At 41.6% G+C, this 12,207-nt stretch overlaps 1 protein-coding gene across 11 annotated transcripts in view; it reads right to left on the minus strand.

The window, feature by feature from the left end:
* Positions 1–12,207, minus strand: part of WNK3 (WNK lysine deficient protein kinase 3) — an 87,873-nt gene that overhangs the window by 49,564 nt on the left and 26,102 nt on the right. For all 11 annotated transcript variants that reach the window (XM_083419160.1, XM_083419155.1, XM_083419165.1 and 8 more), the window contains 5 exons: positions 9,817–9,989; positions 7,585–7,805; positions 5,174–5,331; positions 3,344–3,432; positions 2,122–2,341 (listed from right to left, as the gene is read on the minus strand). In XM_083419160.1, the coding sequence (XP_083275286.1) occupies positions 2,122–2,341; positions 3,344–3,432; positions 5,174–5,331; positions 7,585–7,805; positions 9,817–9,989 (861 nt within the window). The remainder of the gene's footprint in view (positions 1–2,121; positions 2,342–3,343; positions 3,433–5,173; positions 5,332–7,584; positions 7,806–9,816; positions 9,990–12,207) is intronic.

The following is a 12,207-nucleotide window of genomic DNA, read 5'->3' on the forward strand; positions in this document are numbered from 1 at the left end:
TTTATTCACCAGTAGGTGGAGCCTGTTGATGCTAATCCAACTATAAGCTCTCCCCTGATGTCACCAAGGGTCGTGCCATGTCCCCCCGCCACACAGGCATCGGACAGGATCCACGACCACCGGATTCCTTTAACGGAATACCCAAAAATTGAAGGCGTAGGCGATGGCCACACCTAGCCCTTCCACACACCACAATCACATTCCAATGCCTAACCTACCCACCAATACCACATAAGTTGTGACAGTTGCTATGAGGTAGGCGAAAAAACCACAAAGCCTAATGCCAAATGGAAAAATTCCTACCAGGCCCCCCGGACAACCAGGGCGACCAACCTAAGGTCCATAGCAAGGCCAAGAGAGAAACTGAAACCCTGAGCTCTAAGGGAGTGGACGTGGGTGACTTGCAACAGGACGGCAGAAAGTGAGGCCATGTGGTTGGCGCAGCAGCAAGTTAAGCTGCCGTCCACGCCCCTTCCAAGCTGCCTGGTTGGGCGCTTGCTTGTGGGCGTGGTGCGCCAGCCAGGTGAATGGGTGGCAGGGGGCTAATGCCCCCTGCTTGAGGTGGAGATCGGATTCTTGCAGGAGGAGAGAACAAGATAAATATAACCACAATACTGTCCATCCTACTCCAGAAAAGGAATTATTATGAAAACAGTCACGTAACAAGTGGCTCTTGCTAAATCCTTGAATTATCCATGACAGATTTCTACTGATGGGACGTACAGTTATATTTTCAAGTAGTGATCCAGTTTAAAAGACAAGGAATTCAAGCACAAGTGTTGCATTAAAATGGAACCGTCAAAGGGGAGGTTCTTAGCTACCAACTGTTAGCAAAGTCACTATCCAAACCTAGCTGAAAAATAAAGGGAAAATCAACCCAAACAACAGCTTTAGAGCACAACATCACAGAGCCATTCATAAGACACAGAACAAAGCATCCTGAAACAACAATTTAAGAGACTTCATAGCTGGCTGGTGGCTGATGCTTAAGCAGGAGTCACTTGTGCGCATATACATATGAGCAGATGCACTGCTATGACTCCTTGCAGTATCATTAGCCATCAGCTGTTACTTGCCAGGTTGCTGTGTAGTCAAATGTTTTGTGAAAACAAAACCAAGGCAACAGTGAGGCAGAATGAAGAATCTGCAGTCTAAACAGATAACTTGGGCAAAGGAGAATAAATGAAACAAAACCGTAAGAGGAAAGGAGGGAGAAAGACTTGTTTACACTAATGCAAAAACTTCATCAGCTCTTGGCTGGCTTATGATTCACATACTGTAAATGAGTATAAAACCACAGCTTCAGAAATCATGCTAGAGAAAATACTCTCCCATTGGCAAGAAGCTGACCAGTCCTTAGGTGACCTTATGCCTTGCACGTAAAATGCACTACTACCTGTCGAAATGTCTCCCTGCACACAGAAAACTAAACTTGCAGCTCTGAGCAGGGTGGAGTGCACTATTGAGCTAAAGTTAAGTGGGAGTTCTGTGACTGGAACCCCACTTTCCCCCCACAGACTTTTTTGTTTCTTGAAAAGCAGCTGGGTAGATGGGTGGAGAGAGAGTTTTGGATCAAGGCCATGGAATGGAGATGGGTTGTATACCCCTTTGCTCCTGTGCGGTTTCTTTTTAAGAAATGGTGGGGAGTTCCAGGCACAGAACTCCCACTTAACTTGTAGCTTGGCTCCATGGAGAAAGTTCTAGCCTAGCCTAGTTCTCAGGGAGACATTCCTAAGCCTTTGCTTCTGTGTCATCCTCTTTAGGACTGGGTTTCAAAAATATTTCTCCTTGTAAACCAAATCTTTGAACCGTGTGCAACAAAGAAGTCAAGATTTACTCCCGCGGAAGACACTTGGTCCTATGCTGCCCATGGCAATAGTCTTGTTTTATGGTTTTATCCTTCTTATAAATTGCCCAGAGAGCATCAGTGACTGGGCAACATAAAAGCGTAGCAAAGAAATAAAGAATAAAAATGCAACACTCTCTAAAGGAAAGTGTAAAAGTGGGAATTAAAAAAATGGTGCAGTAAACCCCATGTTTGGAATTTAGCAAATAAGAAGCGGCTGGAGATGCTGCCAACTCAGAAAGAAAAAAGGTAAGGGAAGCAATGGCAATACATACCATTTCACAAGCCACCTCCTCTGGGACATCTGTTTCCAGGTTGAAGCTGAACTCAAGGGCTTCATTATCTTTGTGCTTGCCTTTCAGCTTCTTGGGATCCTCTACCCAAAGTCTCAAAGCCAGGGAGGAATTCAGTCCGTCATCATCCTCTGCCAGTTCTACTCTAAGTCCAGTGTCCTCAGCAAAGAAGGCATGATTCAAAAGGTCTTTGATGGATAGCCTGGCAACAAAATAATGGGCAATCACAGAGTGTCTTAGGATACCAACATCCAATGCTGTATTTAAATATAAGCTAAGCAAGCTATAGCTTAGGGCCCCACTCCCTTGGGAAATTTAAAAGGGGGGGGGGACTGGATGTACATTTCCAAAACAAAAAGCAAATAAAATAAAACTTACATACAGCAACAGTGTTTTGTGTTGCGTATGGACCTATTAGGTCTATAAATTACCATATAGCATATATTCAACACAAAAAACAGTGACAATTTGTTGTTGACAAAGGACAGGTGGACATATAAAGGGCCCCATTACCTTCAGTAGCTTATGGTCTCATCAAACCTAAATCTGGCCCTGCCCACACCAGTGGTATAACTGACAACTGGTGGGGTGCTTTCATCCTGCATTAAAGTTCCCTGAGGGACTTCTGTGATAGGCATTACATTTATTTATCCAATAAGTTTATAATTCACCTTATTCAGCTCACAAAAAACAAACAAAATTTAAAAAGAAGAACAATTGCTTAAAAATTGACAAACCACATTTAAAAACAACAAAATTGGACAGCCAGCATTTATGACACATCAAAAAAATACTAAACAAAAAGTTTTAAAGATCCAATTAAAGACAGATACAGGCTTCTCTGGGACAGAATTGAATCAACATCTTGCTATACGTACCACATGGGCACTGTTTTACAGTTTAAGCACTTAGCAGTATTTCAGGGGAAATCAAGCAGCCACCTTAATTTCCCTTCCCTTAATTTTCCATGCTGTTGCAGGGAGGGGAGAGAAAGTGAAACAGTAAAAGCTTCCCAGTTTTCTTTGACTTCGAAAGGCCTTATGCAGGTGCTTAAAAGCACTATGCAAAGCTGGAATGCTTTGCTTAATCAGGTTTTTTGTTGCCTGTACCAACAACTCCCTAGTTAAACTCACAATGACCACCCCTTAAATTTAGGGTGCACAACTTGGAGTGGGGAAGAGCACAATAAAACAGACCTGCTCACCTTTCAGATTTGTTTTGTCGAATGCAACCTTCAATGATCTCTTTCACTTCTGGATCAATAACCTTGTTAAAACTGGCAGGTTTAATGCCCTAGGAGAGAAGTGATGAATAGAAGTGATGTTAATAGGTAATACCCAGCAGGAGTTCTCTCCATTGCTGCTACATAGAATTATGGGAAATCCCCAACTGCTCTTCCAAGCAACCTAAGTTAGTACAGTAGATCTTAACCATATAAACCCTTATCCTGAAGACATTCACTTGGAAATAAGTCATAGTGAATACCACCCAACTGACTTCCAAACTGCAGCCATTATTCCTTTTCTTAAAATCCCAGCTTTTGCTTCTAAACAAAATCAAGCTGGATATCCAGGCTTTATGTAATATGCATTGTGAAAGGGGTCAAAAATCATTCTAATTCATTTGACTAATCTCTTCTTACCCTTATCTGGCCATTCACAGCCAGAAATAAGAACATTTCTTTCCTGTGCATGAAACTTAACCTAATAAAGAATAAGCTACATCCCAATGTTGCTTTCTTTGAGGACACAGAACACACAAGTGTCCTGCAAAATGTTTTTGTCACAAAGCTGAGAATCTTTGTCTTCTATACCTCTAAAGTGTCTTTCCAGGATGTGTCCTCAACTCCTGGATATTATAATGTAATGTACAATCAAGGAAAGTATCAGTTTCATCATGGAGAAACATAAATATCATCAAAACTATCTGAGTACTCTGGCTAGTATGCTAAATGTACATATAAAAAAACTACATTAGGCAATACCCAGAAGCAGCTCCTCTACCATGAGACAAAGTGAAGCAGCTGCTTCAAATGTTTGGTTTTTGGATGCCATTACAGGCAGCAGAGTGGGAAATGAGAGCTCAGACCCACAGGGCACAATTCGCCAGGAAGAGCAGAGCACTGTAGAAATAAACAGCTGTGCAAAAGCACAGTAGCTCCTGTTCATGACAATACAGTTTGCACAAGACAACTTCTCAATAAATTGCATCCATGTTAATTAGTAGAAAGAGAGTATCATTTGGATTTTCCTTCTGTCCCACCATTGTGTTTTGACCTAGTCCTGGCCAACTTTTATTGCCAAGTGGGAAAATACCATAATATGGTAAAGTGTGAAAACTGCAACTACTGGTAACTTGAGGGAGCACCTTTGGCAATGACAGACAGAATCCTTGTGATTTTGCTATTAAATACTTCCACAAAATCCTTCTCCTCTGATCTGTTTTCTCTCTCTCTCTCTCTCTCTCTCTCTCTCACACACACACACACACACACGATGCACCAACCTTCAGTGTAACTAGTTCACTACAGCTACAGAACAAGCCACACACATTAGCCAGAGAATAAATGCATGGAAGCTATTTTTGATGTCTGAATGAACACATCATTTGAGTTGCCAGTCTGACTATGAAGCTGGGAGGAAAAGATTATACAGGGATTGATACTTATGCAGCTCCATATTGTTAACTGCCCTGTGATCCTCAGGTTAAGGGTGGTATAGAAATTAAATAAATAAATAGACAAAGTTTGGTTAAGGAACCATCCATTCAACTTTTGGCCAAAAATAAGCAAGCTTACCCTTGCATATTGTGCCATCTGAACACCAAACAGTAGTTAAACTTCTTCTGCAGATGACACACCTGAAACTATCAGTCACTCCAGAAAGAACTCAGCAATGTCTAGATAAGTCCAGGCTAAGTTTAGCAGCTGCTTTGAGGGCAACAGGACTAGCATTAGTTCTGAATAATTGGCTTAGTTGCCTTAAGCTCCCAATATACAAGTTTACCCTAACAAAGAAGTTACATTTACACCTACACTGGTGACTTTTCGGTAGATTTGAGCTGCGTTTTGGCATTCAGAATATGGGTATTCAGAGGTCGCCATCTCCAGCATACACATTCCAAAAGCATAGACATCAACAGACTCATCATAATGTTCTTCATACATCTCAGGAGCCATAAATTCAGGAGTTCCTGGAGAAAAAGTAAAAATAAGCCAATGTTTTTCCACATTTTGGACTGCTGCAGTCCACCAACAAGCATTTTGCAAGTGCTGCTGCTTTCCATGCAGTGGTATCCTATATACTGTTTTGGTTTGATGGGGGGACCCCCCTAAACCCTAGAAATTAATAAATGGTAGGATTTTGATTAACGGGGATATGTATGAAAGTACAAGCCGCAGAACTGTGCCAGACAAGGAATCCCTGGGCTGGCTTATGCAAACCAGCCTGGCAAGCCTGGCAAAGAGCTAATCTGTTAACATGGCAAAATGGGTTGATGGGCTATCTGAGAAGGGTCCGTTGGCCTGGGGAGATAGAAGTTGCCAAGGTGACAGGGTGTGTGTCTGAAGTGACAGGAAAAGGGAGTCTTTAGCAAGCTGTTCCAGGAAGAAGGAGGAAGAAAGATGGGGATCCATCTTGGGCAGGCTGGCTGAAGGCTGGCTGGGAGAGATGCCTTAGATTCCATGGCTGCACTGCTGTGGGGGACAAGCCCCTCCTGAAATGACCATGGTGTAAGATCTGGACTCTCTCCATGCAGACTGAAGCTGTAAATAGGTGGATATGTTTTAAAGCTTCGACAGTCTCCGCCATGTCTCAATTCTCCAAAGGAACACAGACCCTAGGTGAGTGCCTGGAATCCTATGGACTCTTGCTACTGCTTAGCAGAGAGAGGGAGAGGCACCCAACTTTTGTAACAATGCAAAATAGCGAACGTAATCTCTGAATGTGATCCTTAGATAGCCAAACTGCTGCATTTCACACAAAAGAGGGAGATACTAGCTATGGGGGAACAGCAAGTTTGGAAAACAATAAAAAAAACCTAATAACAAAAATATATGAGCAGGTGAAATTAATTCAGTAACAACCAGGTACACTGTACTCAGTTGACATAGAATGCTAACTGACCATTAGAAGTAGGGACCAAAAAATTGCAGGAGAAACATGGAATAGAACATCCCAAAAGACAATATGACTGCCTAGAAAAAATTGCTGCAGATCCCACCTGTCCACCCTAATTCTGTATATTCTGACTTCCTGAAAAACCCCAAGGAAAATAAAATAAAAAGAAACAATCATACTTCTATTCTATCAGAACCTCTAGCATTTGAATTAGGCATTTGACGAGCAAGTATCAGAAACAGAACCCTTTCAGTCATGGCATCCTTATTTTGGAATGCCCTACAAAGCAAGGCCCAGATGGCTCCAGCTCTGGTGAAGGATCAAAGCTGGCTGAAGGCTGCCTGGGAGAGATGCTTAGAGCATCTGGTTTGAATGCAGAAGGCCCTAGCTTCAATCCCTAGTATCTCCAGGAATGCCTGGGAAAGATTTCTTTCTGAAATGCAGGAAAGCGACTGCCAGTCAGTGTGGACAACACTGAGCAAGATGGAACAATGGCCTGACTCAGTATAAGGCAGCTTCATGTTCCTTCCTTTGTTTCACAGTACGGACCTTTGGGGACTACGCCACTTGAATCCTGGTTAAGGGCTCTATTATTAGTGTGCTTAGTCTTGTTATTTGTTTGGATTTATGTTTCACATGTACAGTGGTACCTTGGGTTAAGTACTTAATTCGTTCTGGAGGTCCGTTCTTAACCTGAAACTGTTCTTAACCTGAAGCACCACTTTAGCTAATGGGGCCTCCTGCTGCCACTGCGCCGCCGAAACACGATTTCTGTTCTCATCCTGAAGCAAAGTTCTTAACCCGAGGTAATATTTCTGGGTTAGCAGAGTCTGTAACCTGAAGTGTATGTAACCTGAAGCGTATGTAATCCGAAGTACCACTGTATTCAAACTTTTGTTAGCTGCCTTTGATTTGTGTGAAGAAGCCAAGGGGCTTCAACCTAGAAAATGGCCCATGAATGAATTCATGCAGATGAGTAACCATAATAGGGCAGCTCATGTATTAGGGTCCACCCTTCAATCTCTAGATTTCAGTTGTGAGGCAGCAGAATTTGGGTACTGAATTTAGGACCTTAAAACATAAAAAACATTACACTGGAGTGTGTTAGAAATGTTTTTCATTCATGGTCAAAATCTTCCAGTGGATCAGAAACATTACACTGGAACCAGTCAAGAGGCAGACTTTAGGAAGCCTGATCTTGAACTCTTTATGCACTATAGCAGTAGCACTGCTTGGATACAATTGCAGATTCCAGTCTCTACTGAGGACAAAGAGAGACACACCACAAGTGGCTCTCCAGTGGAGTACACAAACACACTGTATTCACCAATGACACTCTTAGCGAACGATGTGCGCATTAAGGTGGCCAGTCCCAGATCGCCAATCTTCACTGAACCAGTGGGCCCCGTGATGAAGATGTTGTCACATTTCAAATCACGGTGGATGATAGGAGGGGTCCTTGTGTGCAGAAAATGCAGCCCTTTCAAGATCTGTCGGCACCAGCTCCTTAACACCTTTGGCTTCATGACTTTGAAACGCTTTAAGTACCTATGAGAGAGAACACCACACCGCAGATGTTAACCACACCATCAAGTTAATCCACTTGCATAGTGCTTTCAATCAAGTTTTTGTGGAATTTTACACTGACACTTCAGTGATTCTGAGTAATATTCCAATAATATTAATAAGTTTTTGTGATGCTTGGGTTTTGCAGAATATCACAACATGAGCAGGGGTTCCATAAATGAAAAATAATCACTGGGTTAGAATACCAAAAGATAAACAGGGAGTCAGCATACTACAAGGAAATCTGTCTCAACTGTTTATAACAATCACATCTAATGTGCTATATGTGGGCCTTAGAATCATAGAATTGTAGAGTCCGAAGGGACCCTGAGGGTCATTTAATCCAGCCTCCTGTAATGCAGGAATCCTGTCCACAGCTGTCCCTGAATGGGCATGAACCATCAACAACCAGACACTGACCTATGGCACCACTGTCTTGTGGAAATCTCAAGTGATCCATCGTTTGACAGCCCAATTATTAATTTGGACATGCAGATGTTATTGTATTAATACAGTGCTTACAAGCAGAAATCTGTGCTTACAAACAAAAACTGGAGTTTTTTGTGAACTATCTGCTCCCTCACATGTAAATCCACCTCTGCATTATCATCATCTGCCGGCCCTGCTTCCAGGGCCCTCCCCTCACTCCTACCCCAGCTCAGAAGGAAGGTGGGTGGCTACTCAAGACAGGACCTTTTCTGCTGTGGCACCTAGAGTTTGGAATTCCCTGCCCAGCTATACGTAGTTGACAAGCACCCACTTTATGACATTTTCAGTGCCAATTGAAAATGTCTTCCATGCCTTTGATGTCTATTAAGCATGATTCTATTTCGTTTGTTCTCTAGCTATTAGCAGCATTCTTGGTTTTTGCTTCTATTGCAAATTGTGCCTTTGATTGTTACATCATCCTGAGCCATTCAGTTCTCTTGGCGCTTAACAGAAGGCCCGTTGATTTATACATCACATACAGTAACTTATTGATGAGCTATAGGCCTTTTCATAAGGGAGACGCAACACAAGTTTGAAACTTCACACAGGTAATCTCACAAGTTCTCTCTTGGGGGTGGGATCTTATAAATTCAAGTAATAGCATCAATGTAAAAATGAAGTTATTTGACATTTTTAATTTATCTTAACAGCCTTAATTTTTGCTGAACAGTTTTCTACACCTGGGGGTGGGAAAGTAGTGGTAGAAATTAGAGAAGGACTAGACCAAAATTACAGAATAGGCTTCCATCCCTCAGTCATACATTCCATCTTTCTTGTTACACTGTGTATTCCATAATATTCTTTTACACAGAATTTCTACATAGTCAGCAATGCTTTCTCAGCCCCAGTACAAAAATCCCAGCACATTTTCTTTCTTTCCTGATTATAACCAACTCACATAACGTATATGATCTCCCAGCTTGAAATCAGTAATCCCTAAAAATCAGTTAATTGCAGCAATTTTGCAATTTAGTTGATCTTCGCTGCTGCCATGGAACACTGACTCAAGAGACTTCTCAGTACACTCTCTTATTTCTACCCCCATCCCACCCCAAATAAAACTTAACCATCATTGCTAACTATACTGGTTATAATTTCTATAGAACTTTAAAAGGCTTATTTGTATTCAGTTTTTGTTTCCTTTATTCCACCTATCATATAAGGGTTTACCCAAGGCCAACCAATGAGTCTTGTGGCTTTACAGGTCTGTGATTCTGATTGCCTCATATTCAAATTCAACACTGTTTAGTACACCGTACTGACATGAAGCAGATTTCAACCATACAGATTAATCAGCAAACCACCATGCCGCAGATGGGTAGAAAGATATTTACATATATCCCATATAGGCCACAATGCAGCTCTGGTGCCAAGTGTCTGAACTTTGATGTTGCTGGCCTACAATACAACCACATAATGGGGAGTGGGTGAAAACAGTCCCAGCAGGTGTGAATATACATTTTTTAAAAACCACTATATCAAATTTGTGAAAGAAAAAACGTACGTCTTCAGTGTTCCAGATGTCATCAGCTCAGTTACCAATACAATGCACTTCTTTCCTTTAACAGTTGATTCCCAGGAATCATAAAATCGGACAATGTTAGGATGTTGCAATCCCTTGAGCATCTCAGCTTCTTCTTTAAACCTCTGCTGCTCAGCTTTGGTCAGCTTCCTGTCCTAAAATGAAGAAAAGATGTACAAAGAATCACTACATTATGTTGTGTAAGCATTATCGTGCATCTAATTCAACTTATGCCATAACAAATTTGTTAGTTAGTATATCGGGTTCCATAAAACTCTTTCTTGGTTTTGGTGTAGCTGTTATTCCTGGTCTAGGTTGGTCAAGTATGGGTCACACTGCTGTTTTAAACACACAGTGAGAGAGACACCAAACACCAGTGATAAAAGCAATGGGAGTGTTATTAATATGATTGTTTTACGATTAGGCTGTCAGTATGCTTTTTACTATGTTTTTATTATGTTTTTATCGTTGATGTTTTGTAGTGCATTTCTGGTATTGTGCACCATCCTGGGATCTTTTGATAAAGGGAGGTATATAAATTATCATCATCATTATCATCATCATCACCACCACCACCACTTTGAGAACAGAAACCACTCATATTTGCCTTGACTTGGTCACCAGGGAAGGTAACCAGAGCACATGTAAGCTTGTTTCATTGGATGAATTTCAGCTGCTGGACAGAGTCCTTGGACATACAACCTATATACTTAACCCTTTGCTTTTCTTGGCTCATAATATCAAGGCAGGAAGAGATTAGACCAACACTTCAAAGAAGGGCTTCTCCAACCACCCTAAATGAAGAAGTTTTGCAACTCATCCTGAAAAATTCCCCTCTAGACCTAGTTGCAAATATTCCCTTCCTACCCCAAGTGCTTGAGTGGTAGATTGCTGTGCAGTCAGTTTCCTGGATGCGACTATCTAGGTCTATTTCAGACCTGTTTTGTTCTAACACAGAGGTTGCTGGTCATTTTGGTGGATGAACTATGGAGTAATGCCACTCATCTGGAAGTCAAAATAAATGATTTTAATACTTGCTGAGTTCAGAACACTTTATATCAGTACCAGGCTTCTGATGATCTCTAACCTCCTTCAAGGACAAATGCAGCAAACTCAGCTCAACAGAACAAAACACTAACTCAACAGAGGATTCTGTGTTTAAGAGGAGGGTAAAAGTGTAAGATGTGCCTTGGGCTAGGTTTCAACCTACTTCTGCCTTTATGGTCTAAGTATTGAATCAAAATAAAACAGTTATGAATGCTGACCTAAGTTATACACAGGCAAATTATTTCCTTTTTCCTGCTACCGAAACTTCCAACTTGCCTTAAACCCAAACCAAACATTCAGGCAAAGAGGACAGACATGTACAACACACACACACACACACACACACTTTTAAGAGAACTCTCTTTTTACAAATAAAATACCACAAAATGCATCAGCCCTACTCGACATGACGGCAAATGAGTGATTGTAAGTTAACAATCCCCTTTAATTCCTTTGGCTGATGCTCAGTTAGCATAAATTTGGCAGCACATACATGCAGCAAAGCCAGGAAACACAATGAGAAAGGGAAGGAGCAATAATGAAAGGGACAGATGCCAAGAGGATGCAGTCTTCCCTCCACCCCCAACAGCCCAAGGAGAAGTGGGCACTGCTGGCCTCTTCACATCTGATGGGGCTCCGAACAGCCACTTCGCTCAACACAGTTCTACAGGAAAGACAAATCAAGGACCTCCAAACAACTCAATTGTTTTATGTGCCTATGTTCAAGTGATCAGCAAGCGACAATTTGCAAAATTAATGATGATGGGTGATTTTGCAAAGCTGCAAACATTTTATTGTTTCCTTCAGGCTGGCTGAAATGCAACTGATTATAGAGTAATTGTTTTTGATGTTATTGACTTAATGCAAGCAATTAAGTCATGCAACGTAACAGCCTGCAGTAAGAGCTGTTTGACAGTGGAACGGACTCTCTCAGAAAGTGGTGGACTCTCCTTCCTTGTACATTTTTAAGCAGAGGTTGGCTGGCCATCTGTCAGGGATGCTTTGGTTTAGATTCCTGTATTCTTTGGGGGGTTGGACTAGATGACTTTCAGCATCCCCCCTAAAATTCCATAAAGAAATACTGTTGACACAGAAACTTGAACTCATGACATATGTAGTGCACCCAAAAATTATTTTCCACACTCACACACGCACGTTTAGCTTGGGGAGGAGAAAGAATATATTTGTACTTGCCATTTATTTTCCATTGACATTAATGAGTTTTGAATAGCATTCAGGAATCAGACACCATCCTTTTCCCATTGGTTCACACAAACTGAACTGGCATCAAAGGCCCCACCTAGAACTGCGCTCCAAATTCACGCT

The sequence above is a fragment of the Podarcis tiliguerta genome (genome assembly GCF_965153285.1).
Source record: "Podarcis tiliguerta genome assembly, chromosome: 17".
Taxonomy (NCBI): domain Eukaryota; kingdom Metazoa; phylum Chordata; class Lepidosauria; order Squamata; family Lacertidae; genus Podarcis; species Podarcis tiliguerta.